The 21927-nt window shown below is 39.6% G+C and overlaps 1 protein-coding gene across 1 annotated transcript in view; it reads right to left on the bottom strand.

The window, feature by feature from the left end:
* Pkhd1 (PKHD1 ciliary IPT domain containing fibrocystin/polyductin) overlaps positions 1–21927 on the bottom strand; it is a 426978-nt gene that overhangs the window by 393284 nt on the left and 11767 nt on the right. Inside the window, exons 6-18 of the mRNA XM_026400889.2 lie at positions 21216–21294; positions 19924–19998; positions 18881–18945; positions 18326–18365; positions 17362–17432; positions 10386–10487; positions 9487–9582; positions 6992–7133; positions 5191–5305; positions 3262–3540; positions 2201–2290; positions 2002–2092; positions 1180–1322 (exon numbers count right to left, since the gene is read on the bottom strand). Of these exons, the coding sequence (XP_026256674.2) occupies positions 1180–1322; positions 2002–2092; positions 2201–2290; positions 3262–3540; positions 5191–5305; positions 6992–7133; positions 9487–9582; positions 10386–10487; positions 17362–17432; positions 18326–18365; positions 18881–18945; positions 19924–19998; positions 21216–21294 (1388 nt within the window). The remainder of the gene's footprint in view (positions 1–1179; positions 1323–2001; positions 2093–2200; positions 2291–3261; positions 3541–5190; positions 5306–6991; positions 7134–9486; positions 9583–10385; positions 10488–17361; positions 17433–18325; positions 18366–18880; positions 18946–19923; positions 19999–21215; positions 21295–21927) is intronic.

Here is a 21927-nt window from a genome sequence, read left to right as displayed (position 1 = left end):
TAGAGCAAATTGTTATTTACTTACTTCAATAAAGCTAGAGGGAAGTGGAGTAAATGCTTTTTTGAGATCAAAAATATCAACATTCAACAGAGTTTTTAAATGCCTAAGGATTTTAAAGTATCCAATCTTAATTGCTTTGACCCAATTATCCGTGCAAACTTAAGCAAATCACTCACCCTCTTTGAGCCTTTCTTCAACTCTAACTCCCCAACATCCTTGGTTTCTAATTCAAATAAACACAAGGATATCTGCCAGAAGAAACTTTTCACCTCAGCACTCTTGATATCATGGGAGCTGGGTAACTCATCATTGTGGGGACATTTCTACATATTATAGGATGTTCAGAGACATTCCTGGTCTCTTCCTACCAGATATCAATAGCAATTCCCCAGTGTGACAACCAAAAATATCTCCATGCATTTCCAACACTCCCCTAAGGGGCAATCAGCCCCCAGTGGGAGCCTGCCATAGAGGAGAGGTTAAAGATAGCCGAGCCCCTGACCAGAACCATTTAACCCCTCTCCCACAGCTAATAGCGCAACTATGAAAACACAGAGCTGCTGTCATGAGCTCCACCTTTCCAGATTTCACTGTGGTTCCCAAAGAGCAAATGAGCTGCAGCCCTCTTATGAAGGATGGCAGAGCTATTGAAGCAAAGGTGTTCAAAAAAAAAAAAAACTGTCAATCAATCCATCAGTAATAACAATAACCATAACAACAATAACTAGCCTCCTGAGTCCTGACCTCTGGGCAAACACTTTAATAGATCATCTTGTTTAATCTTCACCACATTCCTGAGAATTAGATCACATTATTACCCATTTTACTGATGAATAAACCAAGGCATGCTGTACTTAAATAAGATATTGAGGGATTGTAGGGTATAGTCAGGATTCAAAACCAGAGGGTCTGACCGTCTGACTGCAGGGTCTGCAAAGAAAGCCTTCTGTAGGCTTATAGCTAATGTAGGCATTTCTAGATGACAACATACAAATGGTGGCTAGGTGTCTATTTACACCTGGAACAGCAGTTAAGACACAAAGGACCCCTCCACCTGAGGTGCCTGGGGGAAATCACAGCAACCACTCCTCTTTTAGAAGGTTTTCAGTCTCAAACCCAGAGAACACTATCAACCCTTCGTGACCCACTGGACTTGGAAACATGAGGGCTGCTACTCACATGGGGGTACTCATCTAGTCGATAGCTCATTTGGGTAACTGTGGGGGTCAGGACAAGCTGTCGAGGCTGATGCAGGCTGAATCTGCCACAGAAGGGCTCTGTCCCACTGGTGATGTCCCCATCAGAGCTGGAACCTTCCAGGCCTGGATGCAGTTCAGGTAAAACAGCAAGGCAGGAAAAGATGTTAAACATGATTGAGCTTCCCAATGTGTGGGCAGGGAATGGTTGTGTGTTCGCTCTGATATTGGACCCTCAGCCTCTGGGAGAGCTGGACATGGCATCGTGCCAAGCAGCCTGCAGCTAGAAGGCTCCAGCTTTCAGAAACCCTTTCCATCTGCCTGGACATGGAAATCCACTACCACTTTCTCTGTGTACCAAGACATGAGAAAGAACGAGAAGCAAAGAGACAAAGATAGTCAACTGGAAGTTAGTTCACCTTAGTGCAGTTTTAAGAAGATGTCTTCACATGTTAAAAATTTCTTAAGACCAATTTTTAATGTAATAATTCTTTTAGACACATTTTGAATTAAACAGGATTATAAAGTGGCCACTATGTCTGTCTGCACCTCTTCCTACCTCCTACTTCCTAGAAAGTGCCTCACCCTAAGTCAAAGCTCAGGAGGAACACCTAGCCTTTCTCCTGACCTCTCTGCCAAACTTCTCGATGCTCTTCTGGTCACTCAGTATCAAATCTAGTGTTCATGTTTTTCTTTGAATCTGTTAGCACCTTGGAAAGGAAACAAAGATTGTTCCTTTATCTTACAGAAAAGTAGAAAAAGAAAATAATGGAAAAGAGAATCAGATGGAGGCCAGAAACACCACCTTGTTCAAATCCAAGCCTGAGGAAGATGTTGGCTGAAAGGGGTTCCAGGGTGCATTTTACTGCAAGTAACTCCTCAATGGTGGTTTGAATCTATTAAAAGGAAAAATATATATATATTACTAAGATTCCATATGGTAGGCACCATGACCATCCCAAGTTCTCCCACCCTACTCCTCATTATTTGAAGAAGGATCTCACCTGATGGGCTGTGGCATTTGCAGGGATTGGCTGGCTAGAAACATTGTCCCACATAAGGAAAAGGTTGCCTCTGCCTGATACATTCAGCATCTAAAAAGTCAAGAGAGACAGGACTAACTGACACAGTCAGTCTAGAAACACAGAACATGTCTCCTCCCCAGCTATTTCCATTTTATTATAATTTCAGTTTTCTAAATGCACTATGATGTAGGAGGCTCTGAAGACACAGTGTCTTCACCTAATGGAAACTTTTCTTGGAGTAATATATGTATCTGCCTCCCTATTTATCGGCACCAATTTTCTGACAGCATAAGACTTAAAGTTGCCACCGAATGCCGCACTTCCAGCCCTTCTCACCAAGCGCTTTCTCCCATGGTGGCCCAGGAGACAGAAGCAGCCACAAGAAATGTCCCACTCTCCCAGAGGCTTATTCAGTCTCTGCTTCCAACACGTTCTCTGTTGCACCCATTACACTTTTATTCTGGAATAAGATCTATGTAGCTTTTAATCCCTTAAATCTTCTGTCATTTTCTACTTTGTTCTGTGGTTATCTATGTGCATGATACTGTTAGACTAGAAGTTTTAGAAGGCAGAGTCTAAATCCATTTGTCTTTGTACATCAAAAAGTACATCAAAGTTTCTCACCAAAAATATGGGGCAAAACTCAAAGACCTACTAAGTAGGACAATCTTTATGAGTAGACTTAGAAAGCACAGCATATCAGGAAATAGGACCTGCATTAGTCAAAAAACTGGTGTTTCCTGTGTGTGCACTCACATGAGGTGTGTGTGTGTGTGTGTGTGTGTGTGTGTGTGTGTGTGTGTTTGAAGGATCTGGAGAATAAGTTTTCAAAAAAAAAAAAGACTTACCTGAAACTTAAATTCCTGAAACTAAGTCAATGAGTAAGGTACTCTCAATAATAAAATTGCATTTTTAAGAAAACAGCTTCACAATCTTATCTAGTACATGTCCTAGTATAATTACAACTCAGGTCCCCTCTCCCAGACAGTACTTCTACTAAGCAAGACTTTCTGCTTCGTGGGACTGAAGGAAATGCAGACCTGTATTTCTGGAAGTTTCTGGGCTTGGACTCGGATCTGGTGCTTCTCTCGGAGGTAAGTGGTGACCACATCAGGATTCAGCCAGGTGTTGTGGATCTGGACCCCAATTCTCATTCCCCTGCTGGGGGCTGTCCCATAATGCTCTGCTTCCAGGTAGTACTTGGCTCCCCCCAACAGCTCCAACTTGGCTGTCTTCTGTTGCCAGGGCCCTTCATTCCCATTGTGTTCCCAGGAGTCAAACCAATCAGCAGTGCCAACCCTGACGGAGGCCACTTCCACCTGTGCCCAAATTCACATATCAGGACAAACATTATGAAGTTTCCAGTCATTTTCTTCTCAAATTTTGGATGTCTGGACAGCGACTAACGTGAGACTTTTGAACCAGTCAGCCCTTCCCAATAAGTGGGCCCCTCACCTTAGCCCTGTGGTCTCTCTCTCTCTTCTCTCTCTCTCTCTCTCTCTCTCTCTCTCTCTCTCTCTCTCTCTCTCTCTCTCTCTCAATAGTATTCAAATGAGGCCAGGCAGACCATATTTAAAGCAGGAACAGTCAACCTAACAACACAGGTCTACATGATGTTGTGGAAAAAGTAGTATTAAGCCCTAGAGAAAAAAGTAGAATTAAGCCCCAGAGAAAAAAAAGTAGTATTAAGCCCTAGAAAGTAGTATTAAGCCCTTAATATTACTTAAAAGTTGTATTAATCCCTATGGGATTGGCCATACAATCTTTCTTAGCCTCAATTTCCTTATCTGACCTAGAATGACCCAACAACATCACAATCTATGACCTTTCTCTAACCAACTAGCAAATCAATTCCAAATTAAAAGTATGGTGGCTCTCTTGTCAATGGCACAGTGAATTTTGGCTGCATTTTTTATGTTTATGTTATTTCTCCATATTTTATTTGTACATTATATTTGTCCATAATGGTGGGATTTGTTGTCACATATTTGTACATGCACACAATGTAACAATATAGTTTGGCCAATATCAGTCCCCAGTATTTCTCTCCCCTCCTCCCTCTCCTGGTCCCTCTCCTCTACTCTACTGCTCTCCCTTTAATTTTCATGAGATCCCCCCACACCTTTCTTTTTCTTTTTGCTCTCTATCTTCCACATATGAGAAAAAATATATGACCCTTAATCTTCTAAGTTTGGCTTATTTTGCTTAACATATGTTTTCAAATTCCATCCATTTTCCTGCAGACGGCATAATTTAATTCTTCTTTATGGCTAAATAAAACTCCACTCTGTATATATATACCACATTTTCTTTATGGAATTTTTCATTGAAGGATATCTAGGCTGATTTCATACTTTAGCTATTGTGATTTGTACTACTTCTGTAAACATGGGTATGCACATATCACTATAGTATGCTGACTTAATTCTTTCAGACAAATACCTATGAGTGGTATAGCTGGGTCATATCATATGATGGTTTCATTTGGCCATTTTTTAAAGGCATCTTCTCTTCTCCTCCAAAGTTTATGAGGAAATTTCTTTATGAGGCTGGTTACATCTCTACTCAAAATTAGTGGAAAGGCATACATTTTGGAGTCAGACAAATATGATTATGTATCCTGAATATACCTCTTATTATCCATTCTGTCCAGGATTAGCCATACAATCTTTCTTAGCCTCAAGTTCCTTATCTGGAAAATGGAGATAAATTTACATATCTCACAGATATACAGTGAAGAATAGAGGTGAGCTATGTAAAAACTATAGCAGAATTCCTGGCTTATTGTAAATGCTCAATAAATAATAGATACCATTATATTCAACCACATTCTTTTTCAACAATTAGAGCCCCTGATCATCTCATGGAATATTATAATCACCTATAGAAATGAGAACTTTGCTTTGACTCTTTTTTCAAGGGTACAGGACTGGGGACGAAGAAAAGGAAAATGAGAGGAAGATGAATACCTTAGTCTTTGGTTCCTCTGTCTGACTAAAATGCAAGGAAGCTTGGCTATCTGCCTGGATCCAGAATGTATAATTATTTGTCTCTGGAGCCACAAAGAACCCACTGAGACGCGCTCTGTAAAGCAGAAGAACACAGAGTCAAGTGAGATTAACCAAGGTCTGAATCGCTGAGCCAACATATGGTTGTCCTAGTACTTTGCTTTTCTTTATGGTAATGATGATGAAAATCCTGCCTCTTACGCCACATGATTTCCAGGGTATTCTAGGAAGAGCCATAAATCTTGCATTCTTGAAGAAGATCATAGGAAATCTTGTGAAACTTTTTAAAAATAAGACCATTTCAATGAAATGTTTCAAGATAAATTCTAGTGATCTTATTTTAGAGACAGATACAGTTTAAAAACTGATCAAAGCATTAAATAAATACCAACACTAGTTTTTGCTTATATTATTATCTAAAAATCATCAGGTCATCACTATAAAGAAGTTTTAAATCTTTCCTTTAATGTATACATATATTTTTGTCTTCAGAGAGAATTTTATATTTGAAAATGGTTTCCAAAATAGTGATTTTAAAGGGTCACCAATATAACAACATTACCTTATCAATCAATCAATCAATCAATACAACAATATTTAATTTTTAAAAATGAAGAAGAGGGAGAGTGGAAGATGATTTACAATCTAGTTTGTGGCTCCTCAAAATAACAGTTAAAGGGACATAACCTACATGTCCTATCTTATGAATCAAAACCCTTTCTGTTTTCTTGGTTTTGCCTTTTGAGAAGGTCAGGGCTCACTGATTTACATAGTAAATATAGCTGAAAAGTTTTTCATTGAACATTATTAATGGTCCTCAAAAACTATTGATAAAGATGCACACGAGGTGCTACAATGGACCCCAGGTGATAGCACGTTTCAATGGTAGACTGTTGGTTCACTTCCTAGTCAGTGAGGCTCCAGGAAGCATTATTCCACCAACAGTGTTCCTTCCCTCCTTGGCTTCTTCCTTGCCTGGAATTCCCTAGACCAGGAAAAACGCCTTTCATTCCACAACTAAGCTGAAATATGAAAGGTGATACTCCTGAGGAGGTCTCAGACGGACTGATGTTCACACTCAGGAACCACCACTGTCCTTTCTGAGAAGGATTTTGAAGGGATCAGCTGCAAAGGATTAGCTTCTCTAACTACCCTGAGAGTGCACTAACGAAGCAGTGTCTAAACAATTCTTGAACTTTTCATATCTTTTTAAGATTACTATAGAATGTTATAAATCTCAGCATTGAAGAAAGTAAAGACTCAAAACACTCAACAGGAAAATCATGATCACAAGCAATGACTATGGCAGTAAACCACATCTTGCAGAGCCCACAAGAGATTGCCCTGCTGTACACTGGCCATGAGGATGGCTGCTCCAGCAGAACTGCTGCTGCCCAGCCTTTGATCCTTCACAGGCCCAAAGGGAAATTCTTTCATCTTACTTTAGTGTCAACCAGATGTTCACTTTACCTCCACTATATCTGCAGGAGATACTACTCTGCTATCCACCAAGACTGCTTAGCTTGATATTCCAGTGGATTATCATCTCCAAAGCAGATTGTAAGCAGAGTTGTAGAAAATGTGAATTTTACATATTGATCAATATTTGGCTATGCTGATCACTAGCAGTTGAGAACACTGTCCAGGTCCATTGCTAAATCTGCTGGCGTGATGAATTCTCCTCCAGAAACCTCACTGCCTTAATTATCTGTATCAGCCTCACAGAAGCTAGTAAAGTACTTCCACCCTTTCTACAACATACCTGAAAGATTGTCCTTCCATTGACCAAAACCCAAATGGAGAACTGGCATTCGGCACAATCTGCCACCTGTACCCAGGGGTGGCTTCAGTCAGTTCCAAGCCATCAGAAGCATCTCCAACTTCAAAAAGAAGCCCTCGATTGCCTACAAGACATATTTTTTTTTCATAATCTTCAGACAGCAACCCTCCCCAAATTGGGAGACTACTTATTTAAAATTACAGAGTGAAAATGACCCAGGTACTCTCTGTAAAGGTGAGTGGTCTGAGAAGATGGAGTAATCAGGTGAGAGGCTCTACAGATACTACAAATGTTCTGGAAAGCAGAAAATATTCCTTGGGTAGACCGCCACCTCTTGTAAAGAGACACTTGATGGGAAACAGTAAAGGGAGATGCTCTTAGAGGACCAGAGAAGAGAGTAGGGAGCCCTTTTTAACAGGAGTTCTGGAGAAGAGAACTGAGTCCTAGGGAACAAGTAGAACAGACAAATGCTTTGGGTGAGGGAAGGAGAACAGTGTGGTTGTGTGTTTGTGGCATGGCCTGTCTTTGTGCCTCCCAAAGCCTCAAGTGAACCTCAGTATCTTTAAAAGTCCAGTTCAGCCTGAAAATTCCATTCCATAAAATTCACTTTTCCCAGAAAACTGGCAATCCTTAAATTTTTCAAGTGCTACAACCTCGATGTGTGGAAGTACATTCAGAGCCAATTATGTGGCATACTGCTAATAATGTGACACTTTAAACAATGTGCTTATTAATTTGTGTTTTATATTAAGTTAAACCTGAGGCCAAAGCAAATGTGTGATCAATATTGGATACTGACTCAGGTCAAGGGTAAACTCTGGACTCTTAGCTGTGGGTTCAGATCCCAGCTCTCCTACTTAACTAGCCATATAGCTTTGAACAAACTGCTTAATGCCTCTCTCCTGTGTCTTCATTTTTTTCATGCACCAAAATGGGGCCAATAGAGATGATAACCCAGTAAAAAGGAAGCTGGAAATATATTAAATACAGAGTCCAAAACATAATAAGTGTTCAGTAGAGATGGCTAGGGTCATTATTATTATTTTAAACTTCTACTGTCGTTCCTCCATAAGATGGAAGAGGTAAGTAAGGGATAAGCAGAAAACTGAACATATTTTAATAATGTTACCTTAACCCAGGGTTTCTCAACCTCAGCACTGTTGACATTTAGGTCTGGGTTACTCTGTAGGGGCTGACATGTGCACCACAGGATGCTAATCAACAGCCCTGGCCTCTACCTACCTGATGCCAGTATCATTACCACCATCCCAAAGTAAAACAGCTAAAATTCCTTCAGACATTGCCAAATGTCCTCTAGAGGCAGAATCCACCACACTTCGTGGTGGAAAAACACTTCTTTGCATAGTAGCTTGCCCTACTTCCATAGCAGAAACTTCAAAAGCATTTCATAAAGGACACTACTGTCAAAAATAGCTGCTTTCAGGAAATTACCCTACCACTATCCAAGTAGCTAAAGCGGGAAACGCTCAACGAGGGAGCAGGCTATATATTTCCTGACACAGGATACACACATTCTCTCAATTACTTGTTTTAATAGTTTTGTTTCCTTGAATGGGAGCTTTCCTTAAGTAAAAACTGTGGATCTGGGAACTGGAGAATTCTCAAGCCAAAGCTTTGCATGCATTTTCACACCTGAATGGCCTTTCTTTAGAAAGTTTTCCTCCCCTTCAGGGCAACTCTCCTTCCAAGTACTGAGCTTCTGGAGTTGACTCTCATTGCATCTAGTCTAACCATTAGGTCAGGCACTGTGCACAGATGTGCAGCCTGTGTTTCTGGGCTGGGTAACATGCCAACCACCTTTAGTCCCCAACTACACTTCAGCCTCCAATACTAATGCTTAGCAGAAAAGTGCTTGCAGCTATGAGATGGAAGCTTTCAACAGAGGAGGACAGGTGGCACCTGCTACTTTGCCTCCTCTGTTCCTACCCACTGCAGGCCTCTGCTAGTGGCAACGTTATGATACAACCCTATTTTTGAAAGGAGCAGACAGATGCCCACAGGGGAGAAAAACAACATTTAAATGCACCCCATTGTGCCCAACTCTCCTGTCTTATCTAATAGTACTCTTATGAGCACAGAAGAGCACACTCCACTGCTCCTATCTTCTTAGATAAAGAACAAGCCACTGACCCCTCAGATGCAGGGAGGCAGTTTTGGAGATTCCTTCAGCAGTTCGTGTCTGCATGGTAGTTATGCTGTCAGGATCATGGTCTCTGCTGAACTCCACTGGCTACACATTGACTGGGGCTGGGAGTGCAATGTCACTAAGCAACTGAATAAAGCTCAGAGCCTCCCTGATATGAAAGCTTTGAAATGGTATCATAGACTGGGAGCTCACTGAGCTAACCTGCCAAGCAGCTGAGACAGAATTCAAACATGTTTGTTCCTATTCTCCAGACCCTCGTGACTCAGCCCGTAACTGGAGAGTTCATTGAACAGCCTGGTGACTTTCTTACCTGCCTGAGGAGCAGTGAGCCTTGCCCCCTTTCCTGGAGCCTGGGTGGTGCACTCAATCTTCCTGGGAGACACGTGTCTAATATCACATGGAATGCCTAAGGAGAATTTTTTTTTATATTTCATACATATAAATACTCATGTAGATCTATAGATAGAGAAATATATCAATATGATGGCAGGACCACACTGAAGTGAACAGGGTCCTACCTAAGCCAAAGGGCTAGATGTGGATAGAATACCAACAGTTGTCGTCCAACTGAAGGAGGCCAGGCAATGAAGAGTGCAGAGCCATAGAGCCTAGGGCAGCTTGTGGTCACCAGAAAGAAAGCCACACTATGTAATGCCATTCACTGGGAATGTGCTGCCGAACCACTAGGCTAAGCCGGGAGGATAAGTGTGATGTCGATGTGTGGGGACACTGTCCTGTATCTTACATATGACCGACCAGAGGAGCAGACCACCTGTCAGAACCAATGGTTCCAGACAGGTACCATGACAGAGTTTCCAAGGGCTATTCCAGAGGAGTCTGCAGAGCCAGTGCCCACCTACTCCTGGTAAGGAGAGCAGGTGAGGAAAGGGCTTGCTTTTTAGTAGAAGTAAACCTCTGTGAAGAAGCAACTGTATCTTTTGCTTCTCTTCACCCCCCAAGGTGGGGACACCTGAGGAAATTGCCCATGCATTTTAAGTGTGTCTGTAGGACATCCTGTTTCCGTAACCCATTGGCAAAGCAACAGGACCACTAGGCCACAACCAAACACCAGTAAAAGACCTTAGTGACATGAAACGATAGAAAAGGCAAAGACTGCTTTTCTTCACAGCCCCCCAGGCCATAAGAGATATGTAAGCTCCTACAGCATTTGAAACCGTGAACTATTTTCAGCTATCCCAACATAGTTACCGGCTATGGTAACCTGGGCAGAATTGTCAAAAAAGTCTCCCGTAATTGTGATATCTGTTCTTCCCCCATGGCTCCCAGTTTCTGGAAACACAGATAGGATTTCTGCAAGAAATTAAAAAAAGAAAAAAAAGTAAGCTTCCAAATATAGATCAGGATATGACCCAGATAATCATATAATAATAGAAGCTATCGTAATTTATTTTCTACTCTAACTTTCCAAGTCCAGCATCCGTTGAAATTTTTTTCTACTAATAATCATTTTTTAAATGCACATAACAAGAAAAGACTATAGATATATATTATACCAATCAATATCGGAAATGGAGGGGACAGGCAGAGTCACTCATCATATCAGGAAAAGCTTCTATATACCATGATGCTTTCTTAGGAAATCTGTCTCCCAGCTTCAAGGACTTTATTTACAAGTCAGGAACAGCAGTTTACACCATCTGGAGGAGTCAACTTTGGTGGCACTGGGCAAGAATTTGAGTCACCCATGTGAATCTGTGACGTGCTCTAAGCAGAAGAACGAGTTACTCAGTCTTGCTGCCCCTGCTGCAGGCTCCCCTCTGTGTGCTCACCACCTCAAGCTGTTCCCGGTTGTTTGGGTCCTCTACAGCAATATGCCACATATCCCCACTTCACCTCATCCTTGCCTCTCCTATTATGACACTTTGCTCAAATTCATTCCCTCTAGGGGAAAGAGGAGCTGCGTTCTCGGATAAGCTGAAGGAGGGGACTAATCATAAATAGCTGCCACTTCAAAATATGAATTCAATGAGAGTATTTCATAGTGCTTTTGCCCATGAGACAAAGCAGAGGAGGTATTCGGGGCAAAAAATGATCTCCAACACTCAAATATAAAAATGAATGTGTTAGTGGGCTATGGTGGAGTGCACCTGAAATCTCAGCTACTTGGGAGGCTGAGGTAGAAGAATCACAAGTTGAAGAACAATCTGGGCAACTTAATAAGATCCTGTTAAAAGACAAAACAAGTGTTTGGGGAGACACGTGTCTAATATCACATGGAATGCCTAAGGAGAATTTTTTATATTTCATACATATAAATACTCATGTAGATCTATAGATAGAGAAATATATCAATATGATGGCAGGACCACACTGAAGTGAACAGGATCCTACCTAAGCCAAAGGGCTAGATGTGGATAGAATATCAACAGTTGTCATCCAATTGAAGGAGGCCAGGCAATGAAGAGTGCAGAGCCATAGAGCCTAGGGCAGCTTGTGGTCACCAGAAAGAAAGCCACACCATGTAATGCCATTCACTGGGAATGTGCTGCTGAACCACTGGGCTGAGCTGGGAGGGTAAGTGTGATGTGAGTGTGTGGGGACACTTTGCTACATCCTGGATATCACCTCCAGAGGAGCAGACCACCTAGCAAAACAAATGGTTCCTGCATGTCCCCTCCATTTCCAATATTCTAGTAATAACCTCCCCCTTTTTATACACTTTTTATCACATTTTGTCAGTATAAAATACTGTATATTGGAATTGGATATTGGAATTTTCTGACTAGCTACATGAAAAGATTAACATATTATTTCTTCTTTATCTTTTTTCTTTTCTTTTCATCTTTTTGTTTTGTTTGGGTACCAGGGATTGAACTCAGGGGCATTCAACCACTGAGCCACATCCTGAGCCCTATTTTTGTATTTTATTTAGAGACAGGGTCTCACTGACTTGTTAAGCACCTCACCGTTGCTGAGGCTGGCTTTGAACTTGCAATCATCTGGTCCTGGCCTCCTGAGCTGCTGGGAGTATAGGCATGCCACCATGCCCAAATTGTTTCATTTTTTAATAGGATCTTATTAAGAAGTTTCCCAGACTGTTCTTCAACTTGTGATTCTTCTGCCTCAGCCTCCCAAGTAGCTGAGATCACAGGAGCACTCCATTATGCCCCATTAACACATTTTTTTGATATGCACTCAAAATTACACAGACCACAGACAAAATCAATTTAGGAAGCTCTTAAACTTTTAACAAAGTTGATATTTGGTAAACTTTTCAACATTCACAGAACAACTGATTTATAGTATAAGGATATAAAGATGAACATAACACAGTTTTTCTCTTCCAGGAGGTCACTAATGTTAAGATAGAGAAGGTATCAAAGAGCAAAATTATAGCTGTCTTGCTTAGCAAAACTAGAGAAAGTATATGAAGTGCCAAGAAGTTTGGGGATGGGGCGAGGATACAGAAGAGTAGAAGAAAATTTCTAGAGACTGAAATGATCTGAACTGATCTGAACTGAATCTTTTTTTTTAATACTGGGGATTTAACCCAGAGGCACTTAACACCTGAGCCACATCCCCAATGCTGTCTAAAAATATTTTACTTACAGACAAGTTCTCACTAAATTGCTTAGGGTCTCACTAAGTTGCTGAGGCTGGCTCTGAACTTAGGATCATTCTGCCTCAGCCTCCTGAGCCTCTGGGATGACAGGCATGTGCCACTATGCCCAGTCTGAACTGAATCTTAAAGGATGAATCAAAACTGACGAAGTGAAGGTGAGAAAGGACACTGAAAGCAAATGATAGTCTAAATATGGAGAAGAAATGCACAGTGTCTCCAAGTGTTGCTGGAACATATATGGAGAAATGGAGCCAGAGAAGCAGATCAGCCATGGACAGAAGCCTGGATCATTTCTTGTAGGGGTAAGACCCCTTATAGACAGCATGCAAGAAAGAAGCATCAGATATGTGCTAGATATGTGGTATAGAGTAGGTGTGTTTATGTAGAGCATGGATCAACAAGGGACAAAGGTCAGAGCGAGGGCCATTTAGAAACCATTTCAGCATAGTCTGTAACAGGAGATGATGGGGCCAGATTTAGACAGTAGTTGTGGAGATAAAGTGAATATATCACAACCAAAAAACATGGGAAGTGAAACTGGGAGAAATTAGCAATTGAATGGACATGGAAATGAGAGGGGGAAGGAAATCTTAGATGAAGTCCAAGATTCTTGCTCATCAATTTCTTTGGATAATTTTTGGAGTTAGAATAACAACTATTTTATAGGTTATTATAACACATTATTCATTTTATAGGTGTTTAATTGAGACTCAGAAAGATTATTGGCTTAATAAGCTAGACTAGTGATTGAATGCCAACCCTCAATGTGCTCATCCCGGGGCTCTGTGGGGTTGGCCATCTCTGCTCTCCCCACAACCTCCTTGGCTATGAAAAAGTTCTGGCCTGAATATCCTGAGATTCCAAAAGATTTTGACCCTGGAAATCCAAAATAGCTGTGTTATCAGACATTCTTCCAATCTATCCAGCATGCCAGGGTTCACAGTGATTGCAGATTCACAGAGAAGATTGGGGTGGGGTGACAAGGAGAGCAATCTTCCAAGAACATGTTGATTATGTGCATAACATTTAGAATTGTCTACCTTAAAGAAAATAAAATATTTGAGAATGAATCTAACAAAACAGGTGAAAGACCTCTACAATGAAAACTACAGAACACTAAAGAAAGCAACTGTAAAAGATCTTAGAAATGGAAAGTTCTCCCATGTTCTTGAATAGGAAGAATTAATATTGTTAAAATAGCCATACTACCCAAAGCACTATACAGATTTAATGCAAGTCTCATTAAGGTTCTGATGACATTCTTTATAGAAACATAAAGAGCAGTCATGAAATTCATTTGGAAAAATAAGAGAGCCAGAATAGCCAAAGCAATCCTCAGCAAGGAAAGTGAAGCAGGAAGCATCACAATTCCAGATGTTGCATTATATTACAGAGCTACAGTAACAAAAACAGCATGGTATTGGCACCAAAACAGACATGAAGACCAATGGTACAGAACAGAAGACAAAGAAACAAACCCATGCAAATACAATTATCTCAAACTTGACAAAGACATCATAAACATACATTGGAGAAAAGATAGCTTCAACAAATGATGCTAGGAAAACTGAAAATCTATGTGATAAAATGAAATTAGACCCTATCTTTAATCCCTGCACAAAACTCCACTCAAAGTGAGTCAAGAACTTAGGCATTAGATAAGAGACCCAGTGCCTACTAGAAGAAAAAAAAAGTAGGCTCAAATCTTTATTATGTCAGCTTAGGACCTAAATTCCTCAATAAGACTCCTAAAGAGCAAGAAGTAAAAACAAGAATCAGTAAATGGGATCCTATCAAACTAAAAAGCTTCTTCACAGCAAAGGAAACAATCAAGAATGTGAACAGAGAGCCTACAGAATGGGAGAAAATCTTTGCCACCTGTACCTCAGATAGAGCATTAATCTCCAGAATATATAAAGAACTCAAAAAACTTAACACCAAAAAAACCCAAATAACCCAATCTATAAATGGGCAAAGGAACTGAACAGGTACTTCACAGAAGAAGAAATATGAATGGTCAACAAATATATGAAAAAAATGTTCAACATCACTAGCAATTAGAGAAATTCAAATTAAAACTACACTGAGATTTCATCTCACTTTAGTCAGAATAGTATTTATCAAGAAAACAGATAAAAATAAATGTTGACGAGGATGTGGGGAAGAAATTACACTCATACATTGCTGGTGGGACTGCAAATTGGTGCAATCATTCTGGAAAGCAGTATGGAGATTCCTCAGAAAACTTGGATTGGAACCACCATTTTACCCAGTTATCTCACTCCTCAATTTACACCCAAAGGTTTTAAAATCATCATACTACAGTGACCTAGCCATATCAATGTTTGTAGCAGCTCATTTCACAATAGCTAAGCAATGGACCCAACAGAGGTGCTCTTCAAAGTTTGAGTTAATAAAGAAAATGTGGTACATATATACAATGGAATATTACTCAGCCCATAAAGAAGAATGAAATAATGGCATTTGCTGGTAAATGGATGGAACTGTAGACTATCATGCTAAGTAAAAAAGCTAATACCCCAAAACCAAAATCTGAATGTTCTCTCTGATATGCAGATGTTGATTCACAACATATGGGGAAGGGGGAATGGAAGTTCACCAGATTCGACTATGGGGAAAGACAGTAGAATGAATCAGACATAACTTTTTTATGTTCATATATAAATACACGACCAGTGTAACTCCACATCAAATACAATCACAAGAATGGGAAGTTATACTCCATGTATGTATGATATGTCAAAATGCATTCTACTGTTATATATAATTAAAAAGAACAAATAAAAAATGATTCGGAATTATCTGCATTTTTTTAGCACTTGAACTTTCTGATAAATTACTTTGACTCTTTCCATCTGTATTCTCATCTGAAAAATGTAATTAATGCTACCCATCTCATAGTTAATGAATTTAGTTAATAAAATAGATATTGAGGTTGTATGTAAAACCCTCAGCAAGGGACTGACATTCTTATTTATACTGTCACTGTAAATATCACCTTCAAATTCACCCTCAACATGCTAATTGTGTTGTTAAAAGAAAAGGAAAAGCAAGGTTAAAATTAAGCAAGTAGAGGAGAGACCATTAGGATAGAGAAAAAAGATATCAGGGGCAGAGAGGAGAGAAGGGCAAGAGGAGGAGTGAAATTGATGCATTATGTTATATGAATATACAAATATGCTGCAATGAAACCCACTATTCTCTGTAACTAATGTGCAAACATTTTAAATATTAAATTAAAGTAAATGGCATTTTTCCTATGACCTGTGAAATATCTTGCACTTTTGGCAAATGCAAATTTGAGGTTTTGTATTGTTGTTGAGACAGGGTCTCACTATGTTGCCCAGGCTAGTCTCAAACTCCTGGACTCAAAGGATTCTCCTGCCTAAGTCTACCAAGTGGTAGGACTACAGGCATGGGCTACCAAGCCCAGCTTGCAACTGTAGATATTGATTGCTTCCTGGAATATGAACTCACTTAGACATACCTGCAATGACTTTGTGATGGTATCAAATCCTAGAATCTAGGTATTCTTCTTTAGCAACTGACTTTGTACTACTTAACTGAGTTCGCAATTTTATGCAAATTTCTAATTTTCAACATTCATGTTCTAGTGTGAGGGTTTACTCATGGATGGAATGCAATAGCTTAGCATCAATTTCAGCAAATTATAAGTTATTCAGTGAACACTCAGAGATGGGCTATCAGAGTAACTGGAAGAATATGCTCTTAGATGTTTAAATGCTACCTCTTTTCTGTAATTTTTCAGAACATAGAACAAGTCATGACTTTCCTTTTTTTCATTCAACCCGAATCTATCGATTTTGTATAGAAGTTTATGATCCAGCCTTTTTTAATGTGCATCACAAGCCACGTAACAATATTGATCAACAACAGATCACATCTGTGAAAGTGGCCCCATAAAATTATAATGGAGCTGACGAGGTCTTATCATCTAGTGATGTGGCAGCTCTTGTAGGAATATAACACACAATACATGACTCATATGTTTGCAGTGATGCAGATGTAAATGAACCTACTGCACTGCCAGTCCTCTAAAATATGGCACATACAATTATGTGCCACACTGGATAATAACAATAATGAATGATAATAATAATAAGTGATATATGATAATAATAATGATAGTGAATGATGGCTTTACTAGTTTGTGTATTTAATATGCCATACTTTTCATTGTTATTTTAGAATGTACTTCTACTTATAAAACAAAAAAAAATTATGTAAAACAGCCTGCTTGGCTACACTGGCAGCAGCCTCCTACAACTCACACTCAGCTCATCTCTTGATTAGTTCAAGAAGCCACCCTGAGTGAGTGATCTATCCCTGTGGTGCATTCGGAATGTTCATACAAACATGAATTGCCCAATGAGGCATTTCTATAGCAATGCACGGCTGCAGAAACTAAAGCTGACATTCATAGAATCAAATCTCAACCAAAACCAAAGAACCATCCCTGATGACAGGGACAGCTTCAGGTATTAATGGTCACAGAGAGATTGCCAGAAGAAAGAGGCATCAAGGAAGGGATGAGGCTTATAAGATGCAGGGACACAGTACCTGAGTGTGTCTGGTACAGGAAGAGCTCCTGTTTAGCACTGATCAGCCAGGCACTTTTGTGCACCATTGACCTGCAAAAGAAAAAAAAAAAAGAAAATTCTGTTTTTTAGTAAAACATCATCTGAGATTATACTTATTCAACTGGCTGCCTTAAAGGAAGATTATGGACAAGAAGATTATGGAAGATTATGACCTCAAGAACAGTTTGGACATCAGCTCCCTTTAAACACATGAGAATAATACCAAAGGTCAAGTTTGTTTTCTAATCTATAAAATTAGTGTATGAGAATAAGAACTCCTTCAAAAAGTGTCACAAGCATTAAATGGAATGACAAATGTTAAGGGGCCCGGTACTGTGCTGGTCTATGGTAGATATCAGAGAGACACTAGATGTGTTCTTGGGACAAAGTAAGAGAAAACGAAGAAGAAATTTCATACTTGGGGCTGTGTGTCTATAGGTAACATGTCACTATCATCACAATGAATTTAATATTAGCTAGATGATATACTTTTGAAGGAGTACCTAGCAAATCATATGACACCAGAACATGAAATAAGACCTACAGAAATCCAGAATCATAATTTCTCTCTCCAAAGCTGATGGTATTTGGACCCTTTCCTTCTTGAAGAAGGCATTCCTGGAATGGCACAACGCATTTCACGAAACTGTATCCCACATAAGGCATATGGGACAAGATTAGATTTACAAAACTTTGGGATTACCTAAGAGGTAATTCCCAAAACTCTATACCACCACCACATTGAAACAGGTATAATGCCTCTAGATTAGACACCAGATGCAATTATGCTCATCCAAGTCGAAGAAATCATTATGCTATTTCATTATACTGTTCTGTTTGTATATAGTTGAAATTTTCCATTATAAAAGGTTAAAAAAAGTAAGGAAGATAGAGAATCAGGCAGTATAAGATGACGACAAATTTGCCTACTCCCGGTTACTTACTTTCCTTTGTTAAATACCGAGAAACTAACATTCTGGGAGCCTGGAACACAAAGGAACAGACATTAGTACAGGGATCTGCATGAATCTCCTGAGCTGTTGCTACCATAAACCCAAAGACTCTGAAATCATCAAATTACCACCCAAACCTGTCTTTTTTTTTTTTTTTTTTTTTTTGGTGGTGCACAAAATAAATATCTTAGGCAGCACCATCAGCAATGTAGATTTCCAATGACAACAACAGACAAAAGGACAAATAGAATAGTGCAGAGCAGCTAAGAGCCCAGCCTGGACTTAGACTGAGTGTGACTTCAATCCTGATCCACTGGTTACCAGCTTTAATTTTCTCACCTGTAAAGTGGAAATAATTCCAACAACTTAGGCTCATTGTGGGGATCAAGTTAGTTTATAAATAAGCTGCTTTGTGTGGTATGTTTTAGGGGGTTCTCAGCACATGATAGTTATTATTTTCATGAGAACCAATTGTTGAAATGTTGTTTCTGCATACAGAGAATGAAACGGGTAAGACTTTAAAATTATGTCACTTCTCTAACAGACCAATGTAATCGCCTTCCACACGGCACTGCAGAGTACCAAGACCACGGTCTTCCTGAGAAGGATAGCTAAGGAAAAGACAAACAGGTGAGAATGTCAGACAACCCAGCTCACAAGTTCTGACGCTTTAACCAGCAAAGTAATAAATAAAAGGCAAATTGGCCACAGAAAATTGATGGGTACTAAAGTTATCACAAGCTCATTGGGCAAGTTCTTACTAACAAATTATGAATGAAAAAAAAAAAAGCTAAGTCAAACACGGCATGAGAGACAAAATTTAACTTACCCCTAACTTCCATTTGGTACCTTCTAAAAGCTATATGAAAACCCTTATTAAAAAAAGTATGAACCCCAAAAAGGACTATCCTGTGTAAATGAAGACTCTAAGAAGAAATTACATTATAAAACTTGCTCTACTAAACACCAGTCCCAAAAAGCAAAGCCATGAAATGTAATTCTTGCCAGAGCCTCGAAGGAAATCAACCCACCCAGTTCAGAGTGAAGTAAAAATCTAGCAAGATGGTTACACAAGCTGAAGCACATAGATACTCATTTTTTAAAAAGTTGTTTGTTTGTTTGTTTTTTTTTCCTTTGGGTTAGTTATGACAGTATAGTGGCTAAGAACATGAACCCTGGAGGCCAATTAGTCAGACAGGACTCTGGACATAGCTCTGCCACTTGCTCTGAAAGACTTGAGCCAATTACTTAACCTCCCTGGGCCTCAGCATTCTCACCTATAGAGTCAGACTACTGGCCATACGTATTCATAGGATCATAGAGAGACTTAAACATAAAAGCATTAGAGCAAGCCTTGACCTAGAGTAAGTTCTTAGTAAGTATTAGCGATTTGTTTTCATGGAAAGTTTTACAAAGTTTTAGATTCCACTTCAATTTACATTTTGAATCAATTCCTGTGTCCTTTCACATAAGTCTAAATAAAAAGTCAGTTAACACTCGTGAGTGATTTATATTTTTAAAGGTATGTGCTATATTCATGGGGAAGAACCTAAAAACATACCCATTATCAAGAAAAGAAAAACACTCACTGGCTTCCTGTCTGCCTGTTTATCAGAGAGCAAGGAGTGACCCATCTGTCTCCTTGAGCTTCCAAGATCAACGGGCTGGATAAGAAAAAAAAGAAAAAAGTCAAGAGACAGTAGTGTGAGGCTCCCAGCAAACATTCCTGTCAAAGCTTGGAGGACACGCGGTTATGAACGTTTTCCTTCAGATATGTTCATATGGCTGGGGCTTGAGGGCTGTGTCTTAAATGGATGTTGAATCAAATTCTTGGCCAGAAACTAGGGATGCCCTCATGGCCCAAGCCTTCAGACTGCAGAGGGAGCATTTGTCCTTTCTCCCAAAACATACCTCTATTATCTCCACATTGGCCATACTGGGTCTACAGAGCTATCCAGCTCTTAAAGACTGGATCCCAGAGCAAAGCCGAGATGGATCCAAGTAGCAAACATGGCATACTGTCAAGAATGTCCTTGGAATATCTATTACTTACAGGAAGAGAAATAGCCTTATAGAAGCTGACCATTATTCAATGCCAGGAATGCTGGGCAGAATCAAAGAGACAGAGAACAGAGGAGAATGCCTCTGATCCATCCAGGGTGAAGGAGTAATTAGACCCAGGCTCTGTGCAGGTGGGGAAACAGTGTGAGTATATGGTTTGTCTACCTTTTAAATCCTCACTGGGATTGTTTCATCTGTTGAATGATGAGAGTTGCTTAGTGCTTCCCACAAGCTCCCCAGTTTCAACACTCTATCTTGTTCAGGTCTTTTCCTAGCATGAATGACTCAATAGTAACATTTCCACTTAATGATTGTCCAATTAAAAAAAAAAAAGCTGGTGTGGACATCCTAATCATTTCCAGAGAACATTACAAGTTCAATGGCATTTCATACCCATGTGCATTTTTTCTTCTGATCCCACTATAAATAGCATTTCTAAATGCACAAATGGAAAAACTAAGCCAGAAATTTTTAATGTGCTTTCGGGTTTACATATTATTTTATAAAGATTTTATTTTATCCTGAGAAATAAGGGGATAAAGAGAAAGAGTTAAAAAAAAAATCCATGGATGTAACTACAGTACAATTCGCACTGAGCCTAAAGTGATAGTTGTCAGTAAATAAATGGGCCAACTTAATCGACCAGTCACAATTACATGAACAAAGTCATAGCTGAAGCCCACACCACCAGGGTCCATAAACTGCAAAGAGAAAAATAGCAATTCTGTGCCAATTGCTTAAAATTTATTGCTATTGGGGAAGCCGGCCCCAGGAAGTTATCCAGCATTTATGTAACGGGTTGAACACAGAACATGCATACCTATCAATGTACTCAGCATCAAAATCAAAGGTCTCCAACTTCCCAGTGATAATCCAGCCATACACCTGAATTAGTTTCCCTGTTTTAAGAAGAGTTTTAAAGATTGAATGCAGTTAGCTCAAACAATTAATATAAAACATACAGCCTGTAATGTGTATAACATACATATACCCAATATAGCAAAGCTGATAATCATGCGTAAAATTCACACTTTTGAAATAAACTATATAACAGTAAAGTCAATAATGTGATCCAAAGATCAATATTACACAATAGAAAGGCTAAAATAACCAATTATTTCAAACATAAACTTAATTATCTATGCACGGAGTATAGAAGGGGTAATGATTCTTCTTCATGGTATCATAAAGTGGGAGGTTTTCAGAAAGAGGGGCTAATTTCTGCACACTTCCCCACCCATTCTCATGGCTTTGTGTATACCATCCACCCAAAGTGGGATCTAAGAACAATGTGCAGTGGGAGCACTATCTCTATAGGACTTTCCCCAGGACACTTGCTAAAATAAACATGTGATACCACATGATCTCGTTCTTAGGTAAAATCTTAAAAAGTTGATTTCATAGAAGTTGAGAGTAGAATAGTAGTTCCCAGGGGGGGCTGGGATTGTGGCTCAGCGGTAGAGCGCTCGCCTAGCATGGGCAGGACCCAGGTTGGATCCTCAGCACCACATAAAAATAAAGGCATTGTTCTG

This window comes from Urocitellus parryii, chromosome 8, assembly GCF_045843805.1.
Source record: "Urocitellus parryii isolate mUroPar1 chromosome 8, mUroPar1.hap1, whole genome shotgun sequence".
NCBI classification, from domain to species: Eukaryota; Metazoa; Chordata; class Mammalia; order Rodentia; family Sciuridae; genus Urocitellus; species Urocitellus parryii.
This window is presented reverse-complemented; position numbering and strand designations above follow the sequence as displayed.